Here is an 18,751-nt window from a genome sequence, read left to right as displayed (position 1 = left end):
AGAAATGCTCGAACCAAAAAAAAAAAAAAAAAAAAACAAGAGGGAAATAGAGAGGGAGGAGACCATACCTTGATCGGAGAAGTCATCGAGAGGAGGAAGGGTCACCGGTTTCTTGTTTTCCCAAAAGGTATACCTTAGATTTAAGGGTTTAGGGTCGGTTTTAGGTTAGGTAGGGGTGATTTTCGGGTTGAGGGTAAAGGAGGGGGGTCTTTTGAGATGTTTACTCCCTCCGACCGCCGGGCACTGCCGTGCCGGCCGTCATGGGCCTCCGGGATGGCCGCCGGTATGAGGCGGCCCTTTCTTCCCCGATGGGAAGAAGTTGAGAGAGTTTTAAAACTCTCTCACTTCCGTCTGCTTTGGATGAGAGGCAAATGAGAGGATGGATGAATGAATGCCCGTTTTTGGGCTTATGTAATTTGACCAAACGGCGCCGTTTCAAGGGTCTGGGCACCCGTGTTTTTGCAAGCATGGGGTAACTACAGTTTAGGTCCCTTCTCATTTGTAATGCTTTATTTAAGTCATTTAATGAAATTATTATTGTTTTATTTCGAGCCTTTTAGTTTTTAATGATTGCATTTCAGTCATTAATTTGTATATTATGTTGGTTGATATTATAATTTGGTTGTGATATTTATATTTATTTCGTTTTAGTCACTGTTTCAGTTTATTGTGCATTTTCCTTTGATATTCGGATTTGGTCCTGAAATTTGCAAATGTTATATATTAGTCCCTGTTCATGTTTTATATCATATTTGTCTATATTTGATTCTGGATTTAATATTTTCAAATATTTTAATTTAATCACTGGTCCCATGCATTTTATTATCTTTACTGTTATTTGAATTTGGTCATCATATTCGTATATATTCTATTTTAGTCATTGTTTGATGTTTGGTTTAATATCTATTTTATTTTCTTTTGTTTTGGGCATCTATGTTTCCTTGTTTATATTTTAGTCCTACTAATGTATGTCATGTCATTTTTGTGGATATTTGACTTTGGTCCCAATGTTTGTAATAGTTTCATTTTAGCCCCTGAGTTTATATGTTATGTATTTTGGCTGAGTTTCGAATTTATCTCTGACATTTATAAATATTATATTTTAGTCACTGATCTTAGGTGTTGTGTACTTTCTCTGATATTCAAATTTGGCTATGATAGTTATAAATCTATTATTTTAGCCATTATCTTACTTTTGGTTTATTATGATTCGGCCTTCATGTTTTTGGTTATTGCAGTTTAGTCCTAGATGTTGTTTATGGTTTATTTTCGTTTCTAGTGCTTGTAAATGTTTAATATTTTGATTTTGGCTCTGTTTTTTTTATTTACCGATTAATCCCTTCATATTTCTATTTATTTCATTTTAGTCCTTTGAAATTCATGTTTGTACTATTTTGGTCCTTTGAGTTTATAGGTTGTTATTTTGGGTTTTTGTAATTCAAAGTACTTTTTTGTCATTATAGTTTGGTTTGTAATATTAATTTTCTTTTATTTTAATCCCCTATGTATGTACATTTTTCATGTTATGTATTTATTTGTACCATATGTAATTAAATATGCTTAATTTTATTTGTTGTAAATATTTATTTCACATATTCCTATTTCTATTTATTTCCATTTTTCTTTATTTAAATATTGTCCAAATACTTTTAAGAACACGTATGCGTAGAATGAGCGTGGAAAGTATCACTTGGTCGAAGTGGTACGATCCGATACGGCATTTTAACGACATAGGAACTTGCAACAAGTCGAGTATATTTCATTAATTAATTTGTGCAAATGATGCGATGTGTGTTATTTTAAATAGTAATTTATTTTATTTTATGTAAATGTCAATCTCAAAATTTGCATTTGTATTCAATTCACATTTTAGTTAATCAATTTATTTTGTTGTATGCAAACATCAATTTTATTTATATTCGATTCACATTTTATCAAGAAGGAAATATTCTTTATGGATGAGAAATAGTCGAGTTAGCTTTCCCGATGGAGGATTGCTAATTTCGAGATTTCTTTTCGAGTTAAAAAATTTTCTCTAATTAAATAATTCGAAGCAAATTAATTAATGTTCGATAAATGGATCATAAATTAACTTTATATTCGACTCATAAATTCCACCATTTACAACGATGTGTAAGCGACACAGTACCAATTTTGGGCGTTGCGGGGGTGTTTACCCTTCCCCGCACGTAACCGACTCCCGAATCCATTTAAATGAATCTTTGATAATGCAGACCGAATCTTGTCTTAAAAAATGATTTTTCTTAAAATTGTTTTAAAAGACGTTTTTAGGTATTCGACCTACCTAACCCAAAGGTTGATGGCGACTCTTTTTAATTTTATTCAAATCAATTCAAAATCACCCATTTTTCCAAATTAAAGTCATAATTGTTTTTAAAAATAATATTTAATTGTTTTACAAAAAATGGTTATGACAAGCATAAGTTCAGCAATCCTTGAAAATAAATACACACATCCTTGAATCTTAATAACTACTTGCTAAAGAAGCGAGTCCTTGGACAAGTTCCGATACGAGGGCCTAGAATTCCGAATCCCCTCCAAAGCCGCCTCTTCCACCACGATATCCACCGCTGTTGCCACCAAAAGAACGAGGGCCACTAGGCCTTTCAGTGGCGTAGCTAACCCGAATATTTCTCCCATGGAGTTCCTGCAATTTCAGTGAAAAATTATTACTTTGTGATTTCATCAAAAAAATCTTGCATATATCGGTAAATTTTGTTTTCCTCACTTGTCCGTCCATGGCTGACAAGGCATTGTTGGCACCTTCATCATTAGCATAGTTAACAAAACCAAAGCCCCTGGACCTCCCAGTCTCTCTATCAACGATAACTCGAGCTGATAATTACGGATCAGATAGTCAGAACGAGAATATCTATCAACATCGATTGGTACATGAAAAATAAAAAATCAAATGATCGAAATCATTAACAAGCCATGCGAGACAAACTAGTTACAACTTCGATTAAAACAAAAAGCAACACACTAACTCGCACTCATCATTAATCAACATCTACAAGAAAACTACGAGAGAGACAGAGATATATTATGCAACAATCCGCAACAAATAATCATATAATGCAACATCGTTCACCTGTTTCATGTTAAATGCTAGCTTCTATTTCATACAATAGACTAAAACGGTCGATAATAATACCGAAAACTTAACAACGCCGCCAATAGAACTACCAATACAACTCACCTTCAGAAACCTCGCCGAATCCAGAAAACGCTTCCTTGAGAGTTTGGTCATCAGTTCCATATGAAAGACCTAAGAACCAAACATTCAATTCAAGTCAAACCACAAAGCAAAAGACACCAAAATTTAGTTTCAACCAACAAACAAACATGTATAAGTACCTCCGATGAAAAGCTTTTTGCTCGAAGTCGACATGCAACGAAGAGAGTTCAGCATCGAAGACATCATTGGGGTTTGTCCATTTTGTCTCAAAAGGCTTCCAAGTTTGCTAGAAAGTGCCATTATAATGCTCGACTGTACCATTTTTTTTTCATATCAACACCATCAAATGGAACAAAAACAAATTAATATGTTAGTTTAGATATAAATAGTTCAACTAGTAACCAAAACAAACAGAAAACATGATGATTAACAAGTCCCTAAAACAAATCTTTTTAAATTAAGTACAAAAAAGCAAAAGATATACAAAAACAAAGACAAAACCCACAAATAAAATCAACGAAACAAGGCAAAAGGCTAAAATAGCATAACAAATAAGAACCAACAGCCCAAATAACATCAAAATTGAGAAGACGGGTAAGTATAATCAAGACCAAATTATCAAAAGCAAAGATTTTCACCTTAAAGGAGATAAATTCAAGGCGGAATTATGAGAGTGATGTAGAGACTGGGGAATCGGCTTTAAGGGTTTTGAAGCAAAGGAAGCAAGCAAGCGGCTAGGGTTTAAGGGTCAGACAGTTATTTATATGCTTTATCTGTTGTTTTATATAAAATTTGCTTTATCATAAAGGGTTAAAGCAGCTATTAGCCCCTGAACTCGGAACTGTTCCCAATTTAATCCCTAATTTTTTCCACATTAGCCCCTAGATTTGTGCTTCTTGTTTTGGAAAAGAAAAATTATTTTGGAATTTGGAAAAGGTTTTTATTAATCGATGAATTGAAAGATGAGAATAAGTAAGGATAGACATGAGACCTGAACTCGACGATTCCGACTTGACCTAAAGATTGGAATTTGGAAAAGGTTTTTATTAATTGATGAATTGAAAGATGAGAATAAGTAGGAATGTGCATGAGACCCGAACTCGATGATTCCGACTTGACCCGGCCTGTTTTAAAAAAAATCGGGTTTGGATCGGGTTGGGTCAATTTTTTTAAAGGTGATGTTCGGGTCGGGTCGGATCAGATTAAGTGTGAAAAATACCTAACCAGACCCGACCCCCAAAAAAATATAATTTTACCTTATATTTAGGAATAATTACAATAATACCCCTCTATATATTATTTTTTTCCAATTAAATCACCATTTTTATTGAATGAAAAAAATATTTTTTATTATTTCGGGTCAGGTGGGATCGAATTCGAATTTTCTCTTAAAAAAATCGGATCGAGTTCGAGTCGAGTAGAGGGTATATATTTTTCGAGTCGAGTCGGATCGGGTTAGATTGATCAAAACCCAAACCAAACTCGATCCATGCCCATTCCTAGGAATAAGGTGAATTTTATAATAAATTTCAAGATCCATCCATCATGGTATACAATGATCGGCAACAATTAACGTCACGAAATATGATTGATTATTAAAAGTAATTAATTGAACGACTTGATTATAACTATAAATATAATATTTCACGACATAAATCATGTGATATTTAATGATAAGCTGACCTATTATTTAACAATGGGTTAATTTAATAACTCGTCTTCAAAATTTTAAAACAAAATAACCAATTTATAATTAAGAAATTGTTTTGAGCAGAATCTGCTCTCCTGTTTTCTGACCTATCATCGATTAAAAATTCATATATTTTTATACACCTCGAAATCAGTAGCCGTTTGTTTTAAACAAAACTAGGCTGATATAAAATCCAACTGTAAAAATATCATCCTCTAATTACTTTTGTTTAATTTATGATAATTTTCTAAACTTACTGTTCAAATCATAATTTTAGGCAACTTTCACTAATTTACATCCTTAGCTTATTTCATAATTCTATTGGCTTACCAAATGAACATTTATATATGAATCACAAATCACATAATATTTAGGTGTTACCATAGTAATTCCATCATAGGCTCAAAGCAAACTAATGTTTGTTCGATAACATAAATATACATTAAACATGCACTCACTTGTGTCCTTAGCTTGCAATATTCCTTAGAAATTCATATTTCATCCGTAAGCTTCTCCTTAGCTTATTTATTGTTTGATCTTGATTCAATCATAATCTAAATAAACACCATTTCCAAAACATATACGATTCAAACCACATGTTAAAATCTTACTAACACAGGCACACATTAGAAAATAAATTCCTAAAAATCTTTCGATGCTCATTCGATACAAATTCCATGTCACAACATAAATGTTGACCTTAACACTTCTAATTGACCATTCAGGTCCATTTTTTTTCTAAATTCGTCAAAACTCCACATAACATTTTCATTTAAGTTTCCAAGTTTTCCATATTTTTTATTTGATCCTCAACTTTTACTAATTTTCCAAAATCAAACCTCTAGCTATGAATTCTTTTTAGAATTTATATCAACTTTTCCGTTTAATTCATGATGATCCTTCATCCTTAATCTAACTTAAAATTCTAGCACTTCAACATTAAAATTCAACATTGAACACCTCAATTAAGACATTTATATAATAAAGTCCCCCAATTCTCAAAACTTGTAAAGTAACCCTTTTTCTATTTTAAGCTTCCAAATTGATCCAAATCAATCTCCAAATCACATAAAATATTTTAATATCAATTCTAGATCATAAGAGATTTTTCAACATTTTTCCTCAAATTTCCCTTTATGGCCGAAAATCACAAAGTAGTTTGGGTAACTTTCCATTCAATTTCAAGCATGAATTCAACCTTCTTACATAAAATTCAAGCCATTCCAATCATCACAACATCAAATTGAATCAAAATTCCACCAACCTCAATAAACCTTGACCATGGCTAACATAGTTTAAGCTTCTACACTTGATTTTAATCATCACTCATGCTTTAGAATTATTCAACAACTTCAATATAGTTGAATATAAAATTCAATGAGAAATCCCAAAATTGTCATTAATGAATCATGATAATTACCAATTGTCATTGATGATAATTACCAATTGCCATTGTGAATATCTTCCATTAAAATATCTCATAGTCAAAGATGAACCAATTTGAAGTTGATTTTTCTACTCTGGCCTTGCAATTTTTGAAAATTGCAATTCACCAATTTTTCCCAATTTCAGATAAATAAGGAATATTAACTTTAATTCCATTTATCCATGATAAATTTCACTGTTCTAAAATATGGAAATAATATTTCCAAACTTTATCCAGTTTTCTTCAAATTTTTGTGAAATTCCGATTCAATTCGATTATCCGATTTCTTATCGAACTTTAATGTTTTAAAGCTTTTAGTACAAATCACGAATCAAGATTCTGATTCCCATTAAAACATTTATTTCAGGACAAACTATTCATTTACATGTCAAACTATATAACTTTTAAAAATACATTTTCCCCCTAAACTTTTATAAATTCATATTTTGGCCACTAAATTTTCAAGCTTACATTTTAGTCACTAACCAAAATTTTGGGTATTACACATCCCACATGAAAATGTGGAATATAAAGAGGTTTTAATTTAAGTTGTTTAATGAATAACCCCTTGTTTTAGATAAATGAATTTTGATAATGAAGGCAACCATTGAAAACCCACTAGGCAATGGTACCTCTTCAAGAACTGTATTCAAATTTTTTAGGGTTCTTATTCTTTGGGTTTAGGATTCTTATTTCATAGGTTTAGTGTTCTTATTTTTACAGGTAGTTCTTCATAAATCAACCCCTAAATCAACATCATTCATGATAATTTTGAGTAAACTTGGCTGCATCTCCTTGATCCTTAAATCAATATTTCCTAAACCCAAAGAATGCTACATAAGATAAAAGACCAATAAAGAAGATCCAAATAATCCATTCTTTCATCATTGCATTTTCCAAAGCCCTCTTCAATTTTAATATACCAACAATAAAAGCTTTTGGATGGGTGGGTATTTTTGCATCACACCACTTGAAGAAAACAATATTTTTCATTCTTTTCCCCAAATTTTGGGCACCCAAAAAACTTTCTATCCGAATTACCTATTATCCAAGATGTTTTCAACACAGTTGGATAGTCACAATGACAAAACGACGAGATACTAAAATGAAATAAAAATTAAATTTTAGGTATGATTTTAAAAAAAATCAAAAGTTCAAATATTAAAACGGGCCAAAATTAAAAGTTTGGTACTACATGGGTAGTTTACCCTTTGTTGTATATTATTTATAGTTAAAGATATTATTTTATAGTATAATTATTAAAAAAAATACATAACCCTAGTTGAATAGTATTAACCATTTAATTATTGAAAATGTGATTGAAGGAAGCAAGTTCACATGGGGAAATGATAGGATTACATGTGTATAGACAGATGGGTGATTTGATAGCCTGGGGTGTTGCCACGTGGTTATTCTCCACCGCTATGAGAAAATGGCAGCCTGCCAAGGTAAATATTCTTTGATACTGCATGATTTGCTCACAACCACGGGAGTTTATCCGAAATATCACTTTAATCTTATATATTTTTATGTTAGACACCGTTTAAATTATATTTTCTGACCTAACATCCTTTGCAGGAAGGTGCGCTCCTACATCGTGCTTTACGTCACGTGGTCGAAGGCGCGTCCTGGGGGCGCGCCTTACCAAATGTGTAAAACATTTAGATGTTAATTTTATAAATATTTTAAAACGGGTGTCAAATATATCATTAATTTCTATTATGGTGACATTTGTGTAAAAAAGTCAATAAAATTGTGCAGGATGTGAACTGGCTGAGGTTTTAATGAAGTGAGCAATGTGTGTAGTGATTGAGTTTATTATTTTAGTGTCACAAGTTTATTTTTTATAGTAATAATTTTTTTTATAATTTTAAAAATTATAAATTTCATATATTTTGAAAAAAATATTGAATAATAATTTATTTGATCCCTCAATTATAATTAAAAATTTATTTTAATATTTTTTATATTTTTAAACAATTAATTTTAAAAGGTAATAATTTTTTCAAAAATATATGAAATTTATAATTTTTTAAATTTTAAAATATTTATCATCATCATCATTTTGTAAAAGAAATAATAGTTATAAAATTTTTATAAAATTATTCATATTTTAAAATACTTACCCTCAAAATTTTTATATACTAGATTATATATATTGTGTAATTTTAATGCAAAAATTTAAATAATTTTATTAAAATGAATAAACATTATTAACTGTTGTTAAGAATTAAAAATTAATGAATAATAATTCATTTGATCCATCAATTGTAATTAAAAAATAAAGTTGTGACACTAAAATACTAATAAACTCAACCACTATACACACTGCCCACTTTATTAACTTGTGACAAGACCTCAGCACAAATCGTGCGGTGTGGGGTGTCTGCAAATTCAAAATGCTGACATTTTTACACAAATGTCACCATAATAGAAATTAATGATGTATTTGACATCTGTTTAAAAATATTTACAAAATTAGCACTCGGATTTTTTACGGGGCGCGCCTTCGACCACGTGTCGTAAAACGCGGTGCAGGGGGCGCGAATTCATGCAAAGGGTGTTAAATCAAGAAATATAATCTGAACGATGCCTGATCAAAAATATTAAATGAAAAAGGTGATTTTTCGGGATAAACGCCCACAACCACGTAAATGTTTTAATTTGTTTCAATAAAATATCGGTATTTTTTATTTATTGATAAATTAATTTAAAATGAGTATTACAAAAATAAATTATGATAATTTTTATTTTATTTTCAGTCATTGAAACTTTTAAAATTATATTATAAAAAAATCACTGCGATCTTGTAACAGTTGTTAATTTTTGATAAATTTAATAATTATTTATAATATTGAATATTATTTTTGAAAATTAAAATATTCAATTAATTTTATATTAAATAATTTTATAAACAATACAAAAAAACAACAAAATCTTAATCTAATTCATATATTTAAATTCCTAAATTAATATATGAAATAAAAATAAAGATTAAACTCGTTAAATAATCTCGATGATAAATGAGTGCGTTGTTTTATTTAGAGATTTCATGTTTAGGTAGTTATGTTTGTAGAAGTTTATCTATTGTTAATGATTAATAAATGTTTTAAACATATATCATATTGTAATTACTTAAATTAAAAATAAAAATAAAAATAAAGATTAAATTAAAAAAAATATAAAGTGAAGGATTAAAAGCTACTTAATGGTATAAAGGTAAACTACACATTTAATACCTAAACTATCATTTTTGATTCATTTTAGTATTTAAATTTTTAAATTTTTTCAAAATCATATCTAATGTTTAGTTTTCATTTCATTGTAGTACATGCCATTAAAAACTTAATACATTTAGTACCTAAACTATCATTTTTTGATCAGTTTTAGTACCTAAACTTTTAATTTTTTCAAAACTTAACGTTAAATTTTGAACGAAGTACTAAAATGAAAAAAAAATTAATGGCAGTACTAAAATAAAAAAATTAAACTTTATGTATAGTTTTAAAAAAATTTAAATACTAAAACGAATAAAAAATAATAGTTTAAATACTAACGCGTAATTTACCCATTTATGCAGTATTTTGGGCCATTTCGGCTTTCTTCTTCGGCCTCTCTTAATTAATTAATTAATTTTGGTTTTGTTTGGATTAAATTTTCTTCCAATTTCCTCTCGCGCAAATAATAATAATAATAATAATAATAAGACCTTCTTCTAACAAAGAAGAGCTCTTTATCTTTCTCCAAATACCCCCAAAAAAAATACTAACAAAAAAAAAAAAAAAAAGCAGAGAAAAACAACCACAACAGGTAGAGAGAAACTGGGGATTGAACTTTTGTTTACTTCTTCTACTCATCTCTGTAATTTTTGATTTTATAATCTAATTTTTTTTATTAATTCGAGGGCAATAATAAAGGGGAAAAAACGATCTTGTTCATTGCTAAAATGCCCAATTTGTTGCGGGCAAGGTATTAATCTAATCTAATCTAATCTTCCTTATTACCTTCAAAATTTGTTTTATTTTATGAACTGATTTTTGTTTAACATTTACGCTTTGAACCAAAGCTTTCCTTTTTGGCTTTTGATAGATACCCATGTACTCTCATGGTACTCGGAAAAACGAAAGTTTATTTTTTAAACGTTTTTAGGGTTTTTCTTTTGATTATTTGTTGGATGAAAAATGAGGCTTTCCTCAAAGTTTTCCTTCTTTTATTTAATGGGTACTTGATATTTGCTCAGTTGAAGTTTTGTTTGATTGGATTTTTTTTCTTTCTAGGGGTTTCTTCCGGATCAACAAATTGGGGGGAATTTCCCGAATTGGGAACTGATTAGGGTTTTGATCAGTGTATAAATGAGCTCAGCCTCTTGTTTTTGCAGTACTGGATTGGGAGCTCTCTCTCTCTATCAGTTTAGTTTCAAACAGACTGCTTAAGGGAAATGGTGATTGAAAAGCTCTTGGACAAGGAAGAAGATTGCTCTCGTAATTAATCCCGTAGATAGTGATTCAAAAGCTTGAGGATTTAGTTGTTTGCTGTTTGGGTTTTTAGTGATTTTTATGTGGTTGATCTCAATTGGTGGATGGTTTTGGCATTGGGTTATTGTTGGGAGGAGGAGGTGATGATTCTTTATTATGCTGCAGATAACAGAGAGGCTCAGATTGTACTGGACTGTTTTAGTTTCTTAAAAACCCATTTGGTTTAACCTAGTGTTCGAGCTACAATTCTTGATCAACAGAGCATTTCTTTTTGGGGCATACTTGAAGTAGCTTAGGGTAAGACAACAGTAGGTTTAGGAGTGATTGAAGGTTTGTTGCGGTGATTTTTGTCATTTGAAGTGGTTTGTTTAGTGTTAGATAGTTGAAGTGGGGTTACATTTGAGGTTAGGGAGATTAAAGAGCTTGGTGGGTTTAGGGCTTATTTTTAGCTATCAAGAGTGGCGGCGGAGTTCATGGGGGAACATTGAAGCTGGAAATGTATGCAGGGATATGGTTCATGGATAGGAGCATAGTTACTGATTGTTCCCTTTCTGGAACATTGCTACTGGAAGATAATCCAAGCGTTTTTGCGTTCGGAAGGTATTCTCGTTTTGTGTTCTGAACTTCTGTGAAATGTCGCGTTGCTTTCCTTTCCCACCACCAGGATATGAAAAGAAGGCTAGGACTGATAATGTTGACTTGCTAAATAAGGTTAACACCATTAACTTGTAATCTGTTCTATTTTTTATGGTAGAATCAGCATTCATTAGTATCATTACGAGAACGAATTCCCTGATATCTGAATTGGATTTTAGTTTGTGCTGTTAAGTTTTTATTTCCAAGCCACGTTAAATAAATTCTCTACAAAAGTGTTTGATGTCTTCTCTCAAAATTTATTTTATGTATGCATAATGTTATGTGATTTGTTTTACTAGTAATTTTGTAATGCCATCCCTTGCTGATTGAAGCTTGTATATAATTTCATAAATTAGGTTGATAGACTGTGTATTATGAACATATCATATAGAAATACCTCTCAATATATATATAGGAATAAGTGGTTGAATTGGAGCCTTAGTTGAAATGGCATATCGTATATACTCACCATTAGGCACTGATGGTGATATTTATGACTGAACGAACATCTCATGTGTTTTGATAGTCTTATATTGTATATAAGAATATATGTCATGCTTTTCTATTATATCTCTGATGATACATTTAGATGCTTATAACCTCTAAATATGCATGGCATGAAATTTGTCAATATCCTGTTGAATGAAAGGTTAACTTGGGTCAACATCTCTCACCTTCTGTTTCACTTCACCGGAGAAAAGATTATACTAAATGGTGTTAGGCTTGGTCTAGGGATCACATGACAAAGAATTTGATTTTTTTTTTCATTAGGATTTCGAGGATTTGTCAGCCATCTTTCTGAATGTATAACTTTTAACTTCTGTTCTTACTGAGGGTGACGATCTTGTTGCCTTTGATAAGTGAGGAGTTGAGTGTGTAGTCGTGCTTGTCCTAGGGTTCAGCTCCCCTCCGCTACTTTTATGTCTGTTACTATTCAATTCAAGTTTGATCACCATTTACAAGCATGACTTTCACAATTAATGAATGGTACACGTTAATGATTTCAATTAATGTATTGGAAAGTAATGAATGGAAAAATATTGGATATGATATCAACCCCTTGTCCGATTGGTTTGAGCATAAAGTTATTAATGAAGAATGCATGAATTAATTAATTTGGTGTCTGTTTTTACCATATCTGGAAGAATCGGTTTCTTACCAAGTTTTGACATTCTTAATATCTGTTAGAATAGTTGAATCATATGGCACTTGTGTTTGATGTTCTTAAGACACGTTAATGTTTTTATCATATACCTTCAATTTCCACTGTCATAAAGACAGAAAACAAAGGGTTTTTTTGAGATAATTATCTTCAACGGTGACCTTTAAGTAATCCTGTAAAAAATTTCTTGTTACATTAGTGGTGTGTAAGTTTTTGAGTAAGGTATTTTCATCGGCATCTTTATTTTTGGACTGATTGTAACTTGGTGCATAATTTATCTTTGGCTTATATATAAAAGTCTCCTCTAATTGGACTCTAATCAAGTGAGCCCCTGTTTTGAACCATGGATCAAATGATCCCTTATATGAGAAACCGTGATCAAGTGAGGCCTTATTTGAAAAATCGTGAAGGGGCCTATTACATATAAGCCTTTATCTTTAGTAATTATTTTCAACTTTTGCATTTGATTTATGAATCCATTTTTTGTTAACATTATTCTCGATTTTCAGGAGAAGCAAAAAGAGAAGAGTCATAAGGAGGAGAAGAAGGACAAGGAGAAGGGGAAGAGAGAAAAGAAAGGGAAAGAAAAAGATGGAAGCGATGGAAAGCACAAGGACAAGGAAAAGAAAGACAAAAAGGAAAAACACAAAGATAGAGACAAAAAGAAGGAAAAGGGACGAGATAAAGAAAAAGATAGAAGTAATAATTCAGAGGAAAAGAAATTTCCTGGTCATCCCGATGGTCAAAATGGGGAGAGGATCTCAGATAAAAAAATTCCGGGAAAATCTAACTGTCACAGTGGGGAGAAGTTTATCCAGAAAGGGAAGGGTAGGGATAAAGATCGAAGCCGTTTTTCAGGTGAGAAGAAACTCGCTGGGCACATTTCGGGTTATAATGGGGAGAAGATTGGCCAGAATAGTCATCTGGTCGAAGATTTTCGGGATTCTAAATTTGTGCAGGAGTTAGCAGGGAGGTTCAGAGATGAAGGTGCAGGAGCTGGAAGCCATTTGGTGGATAAGTTTATGGGCAGTGACTGGAAAAAAGATGAGGGAATGGTTAGGTTTGTGGCTAAGACTGCTAATAAATTGGCTGACGAGGAGGAGACAATCAAGAAAAGCGACGATAGGAAGTTCAATGTTCAAGGAATCAAGGAGGAGACGAGGGTGGGTGGAAATGCTATGGTTCCAAACCTTGCTGGAGCAGCTAAAGCTAGAGTTGAAGGGATCCCCAAACAAGTGGAGAATAATGCCGAGAGGCCGGGGAAGAGAAAGAAAAAATCAAAGAAAAAGGTGATGATAAAATCAGGGATAAGCACAAGGGGAAAGACAAGAGAAGAAAAGTCACGGGAAAGATAAAGATAGGGACAAGGCGAAGGAGGAGAAGGCGAAAGGTGAACATAGGAATTTGGAGCTGGATAACTTAAAAGGAAGCAACAAAGATGACCCTCTGAATAATTTTAATATGAAAACATCACATCCTTCTAAGGAGGGAAACAAGGGTGCTTTTGCTGAGGAAAATCTCCGCAAGTGGAAGGACATGGAGAAAAATGGATTTCTTCATGGTGAGTTTTATACCATGATTGTATATACAATCCCATTGATCACTTGAAAACATTTTTGGTGTTAGTTTAGGTAGGTGATCACATGAACCTTTGGTGCCTTTTATCTGTTAGAAAACCTGTGCAATTGCATTAATAGCTATAATTTTATTATCATTTTTTTCTTAGAAGGGGATGGAGTTCGAAAACTCTCTGACCATCATGGTGACAAGTTCTGCTTTCTTTTCTTTTTCTCTTACAGTTGATGATTTTAAACCCCATAAGTTGCCCAAAATTTCTTCCTCTCAATCGTTGATGGGTATTGGAAAGACATTGGAGTATTGTCAAGCTCCCATTCCACTTACTTTAGATAGCAAGGGACCACGAACCAGTCTTAGAGTCGAGAATAAAGAATGCAAGTTTAATGATATTTTTGAAGCTCAGCTGTCATCTGTCACCCCAACAAAGCATTTATCATCAAGTGCACGAGCTAGTCAAATCGATGAAGTGTCTATCAAGCCACCTCATCCGGATTCGAAGTATTTGAACCAGGTACTTTCTGTGCTCGAAATGGAAGAATGGTCTGATGTTGATCACCAATCATGGCTATTTCACAGTATTGAACTTCAATCAAAGAAACCCAAGGTGGGATTTTCAGAGATTGATGAGTCACCGCAAGTATGGGCAGAGGCTCTGCAGATAGAGTCGAATGATATTTATGCTCTTCCATACGTTATTCCATACTGATTGACTTTATTAGTGGGCACATGGTTAACCTTTCTACACTGCAGCTGGGTTTTCCCCTTTGGGGGGTTGATTCTTTGGTTTTCTATTCAGCATTCTTTTGTTGTCGATCGCGATTGTTGCAGTGAATGTTTTTGAACGACTGGCAGCCAAACTGCTCTGGCACGGCAACCATCACTTTGCTCTATCAGGTCATTCCACCTCCTGGAACTGTAGGCTGTGTATTTGCATCCTGGTACGAGACAACTAATTCATTCAAATCTCACGAAGCAATGAAAGCAACCGAATGACGGTGCCTTAGGAAAAGGTAATGTATAAGCTTGTGCATTCTTATCTGAATTGCTTAAAGCTAAGATGCTCTTTCTAATTGAGATGGTGAGAGAAACTAGCTGTGGGCCCTTGCAATTCCACTGCAATTTTGATTTGTAACATAGAACTCTTATATTTACAATAAATGTAAGATAGGGGGAAAGGAAAGTAGTGGCATTCATTTATTCACCTCTCCTGTTAGTGTTTATGTTACCACCGTTTGCTTTACGTACAGGGTTATCGGATTTTTTTATCAGATTCGAGTTCTGTGTTCCTTTGCACCTTGTTTCCTTGCTCATCTCAAAGCTTTGTCTAGGCCTTGAAATTAACCACACCATTTTTCTGTCTGAAACATCCTGTTCTCAAATCTTTCTTATATGACATCCTCCGCTTTTTCAAAGAATCCTCCATATTAGCAGGTATATACTCGTATCTTAAGGAACAGCATCCGGGTATATTATCGTCTTCTTTTGATCATGTCAACGTTTCTCATTTACACTGATGTTGGAAAATCAAGTATGGCAAAGCATTTTTGGAGAAATTATTTGTATGCATGCAATAAGTTATAAAGTTTGTAAATCTTTATCCCACACTCCTTGTGTAAGCATTTGAGGCATAGGGGGTTAATCAGAGTTCTGATTGGGAGGAATGACTATTGCATTGTCTCCCATGGGGCATTTTAATGGAATGTGATTGATGGGAATGCTATTATTAAGAATGTTGTTTCACATCGTTTGGTATCCGTTTAAAAGTATGATTAAATTCTCGGGAAAGTTAGTCGTCGACCTTGTTCGAATCGCCGGCCGATGAACTATCTGGTTTTATTGAACTATGAATCTATGGAATGACAAAAAAAGGAATGAAAATCAAAGAGGCTCCAAGACAAAAATATGTACATGAAAACAGTCAAATTTCACAAGTAAAAAGTGAATGGATTCATGTACAACGTTGAGAGATGGTAGTAGCATTTGGTTCTCAGATTAGCACTTGAGCAATTATGATCAAATCACCATTGTATAAATAGAGACGAGGAAGATTTATATGCAAAAGACCAAAAAAAGCTACCAGATTTGTGTGTATACATTTGAGGGTGAAAGGGAAGTCTTGTTTATAGTTCTTTAGACATTTCTTCCCTTTGCCTCCGCATTCGAGCTCCCCATGACATTGTTCCTCCGGCATCATTGTTCATGCTTCTTTTCTTCAGCTCTGATAGCTGAGATTGCCATTGATTTCTCCACTCGCTCCGATCCTCTAGATCCTGGATGTGAAGAGAAATGTAAGAACTCAAAGCAAACATAACGGATTCTGTCAACAGACCAGTAAGTACAACATATGGTAGGGATGAAGGAATGCCGACGAGTCTTAACTGGATTACTAGGCATATTTCCCATCACAAAACAAACTACTGTCTGCTCAGAATTGAAAGGGAAAGCAACCTTCATTGGAAAAGAAAGCAATCCAGAAGTAAAAGATTCGGAATAAAGATTTTGCCGAATTAAGAGGCCAGACAAACCTAATGATCTCATCATTAGCATTACTAAATCATTACAGGCAAATCCTATTTGCAAGAGCAGTAACAAACAAGGGCCTCTTTGTCTCCCTAATAACCATGGCAAATCGGGATCTTAAGCATACAAGTGCAGCGATTAATCGGTGAATCATGGAACAACTAAGAAGTTCCATAGCAAAGAAGGATGACTAACAACTAATTATATCCATTCGCAAACAAAACAAGAAAAGCCAGTTTCACCATATTTTGAAGGCACACAGAAAAACTCACTTCAACCAATTAATAAAGAGAATCTAGTGAATGAAGTAGATTGCTTATTGTTTCCCGTACCGGTAACTACACATGAACTTAATATGGATTCAAGAAGGAAACAGAACTCGAGCAGACAGCTGAGCTACTTGTATGCATCTTAGACTCAATGATATAATCTACAGGTGAAGACAATAAGTTCATCCATTCTGCAGAAAACGGTCCCTCGAGAATGATTCCTGTATTTACTTGTATTTCTTTCACAAGAAATAACTTGGTCAATGAAAAATTATCCTTTTTCTTCTTTCTGTGTATGAATATGTGTTGCACTTTTGAAAATCATGCTGAAGCAAAGCAGAAAAAGGGAAGATCCCCTACATGCAGGGACCGATCTCTTCTAAAATCAAAGCAACAAAGGATCAATCATTGAATCCAAGCTTTCGGGGACGAAAACAAACAACAACAAAATATTGATCTTCACAGAAAAATCTTTTGTTTGGAAAATTCAATTTCCTCAAAACAAACGGGAAAGTAAGTCACGGGATGAAGTACTGAGTCAACACCTTTCATATCCTTGAAGCTTAGCAGATACAATATGTTGTCTATGTTTTAGTCAACACAGATAAGAAGCAAAAGAAGATCAAAGAAACTCATGTGAACCTCAATACTTGACCATCAGTTTTGACCTTAGCTTTCTTCAACAACAGTCAAAACAATATAGCTTGAGAAATTCGGCAAAGCATCAATCCAGTCCCCCAAATAGTCACCCAAATGATCAAAATTTTGAAATTCCAACTTAAAAGTTACGAAAGTTGAATTCTTGAAGAAAGAAATTCGATTTAAGCCAAACAAACAAAACACGAATATGAAATACTCCCAAAAAGGAAACAAAAAAACCCAAAGCTAAAGGTTAATACAAAAAAGGAAACAAAAAGTATAAAAAATACCTCATCGTATTGATAACGCCGTCTAGCAGAGAAAGCAAGGTGAAGCCCGAAAGCCAAATCCTTATCATACAAAGCTCTCCTCCTCGGATCCGACAAAGTCTCATAAGCTTCCTGGACCCGAATAAATCGCTCCGTATACTCCTCGATCCGATCCGGCGGCGACACATCCGGGTGGTACTTCCTAGCCAGCTGCTTATACGCCTGCTTTATCTCCAGCAAAGTACCCTTCTCGGGAATGCCCAGCAGCTCGTAAAAACTCACGCCTTTCCTCGCTTCATCGATCTTCGCCCTGATTTTGAACGGCCCAAATTTTATCCGGGTCGGATGGACCGTTCTCGGTAGTCTGAGGAAGGAAGTTTCCGGCGAAAAGAAACGGGGGTCGGTACCCGGTAACGCCGCCAATCCATAACTGCAACGCATCTTAGGAAAAACTGGAAACGAATTACTTGCCCCCTTACCTTTTTCCCTTACCCCCTATATATTTACTTATATTTACACCACGAATCGGAGGCGGCTTTTAAATATGACAGTGTGCTTTATATTATATAATATAATTGTTAATTCTACTTTGTAAGTCACAATCAACTAAACAACACGATTAGGAGGAAATTCTGCAGTCTAATATACAATTAATTAAAGAAGATGATACTGATTTTGTTATTATTTTTTCAATTATTTTTCTTAAATAACTCTAAATTTAACAAATTACACCAACTTTTGAATGATTTAACAAACTACTGCGAGAGCTACTTTATAAAAAATAGCGGCAGTTTAAGTTGTACGTTAATTTCTTAGTTGGGATATGATGAGATAAAATCTCAAAATCTCAAATGGTTATTATATTCTAATCAGACTGTTAATGTTTAA

General features: G+C 33.1%; 3 protein-coding genes across 4 annotated transcripts; 1 reads left to right on the top strand and 2 right to left on the bottom strand.

The window, feature by feature from the left end:
• Positions 1-2,366: 2,366 nt before the first annotated feature.
• Positions 2,367-3,855, bottom strand: LOC120204805 (glycine-rich RNA-binding protein 2, mitochondrial-like). Its single transcript, XM_039204818.1, has 5 exons — positions 3,766-3,855; positions 3,379-3,511; positions 3,221-3,289; positions 2,750-2,856; positions 2,367-2,668 (listed from the first exon to the last, which is right to left on the bottom strand). Exons 2-5 carry the CDS (start codon positions 3,497-3,499, stop codon positions 2,540-2,542), a joined length of 426 nt encoding a protein of 141 aa, XP_039060749.1. The 5' UTR covers positions 3,500-3,511; positions 3,766-3,855; the 3' UTR covers positions 2,367-2,539.
• Positions 3,856-10,156: 6,301 nt separating this feature from the next.
• On the top strand, positions 10,157-15,374 carry LOC120204856. 2 transcript variants are annotated; one of them, XM_039204867.1, is made up of 5 exons: positions 10,157-10,284; positions 10,593-11,501; positions 13,098-13,148; positions 13,966-14,149; positions 14,388-15,374. In XM_039204867.1, the coding sequence occupies exons 2-5, from the start codon at positions 11,424-11,426 to the stop codon at positions 14,870-14,872; spliced, it is 798 nt and encodes a 265-aa protein (XP_039060798.1). In that variant the 5' UTR covers positions 10,157-10,284; positions 10,593-11,423; the 3' UTR covers positions 14,873-15,374. The 2 variants fall into 2 exon arrangements, with proteins under 2 accessions (XP_039060798.1, XP_039060799.1); XM_039204868.1 differs by lacking the exon at positions 10,157-10,284 and having other exon boundaries at positions 10,433-11,501.
• A 911-nt stretch (positions 15,375-16,285) lies between these two features.
• On the bottom strand, positions 16,286-18,350 carry LOC120204855 (chaperone protein dnaJ 20, chloroplastic-like). The gene is made up of 2 exons (XM_039204866.1): positions 17,885-18,350; positions 16,286-16,436 (listed from the first exon to the last, which is right to left on the bottom strand). Exons 1-2 carry the CDS (start codon positions 18,302-18,304, stop codon positions 16,287-16,289), a joined length of 570 nt encoding a protein of 189 aa, XP_039060797.1. The 5' UTR covers positions 18,305-18,350; the 3' UTR covers position 16,286.
• Between the last annotated feature and the right edge of the window lie 401 nt (positions 18,351-18,751).

The sequence above is a fragment of the Hibiscus syriacus genome, unplaced genomic scaffold (genome assembly GCF_006381635.1).
Source record: "Hibiscus syriacus cultivar Baekdansim isolate YM2019G1 unplaced genomic scaffold, ASM638163v2 tig00011718_pilon, whole genome shotgun sequence".
Taxonomy (NCBI): Eukaryota; Viridiplantae; Streptophyta; class Magnoliopsida; order Malvales; family Malvaceae; genus Hibiscus; species Hibiscus syriacus.
The sequence above is the reverse complement of the archived record's forward strand: the minus strand, read 5'-3'. Positions and strand labels throughout refer to the sequence as shown.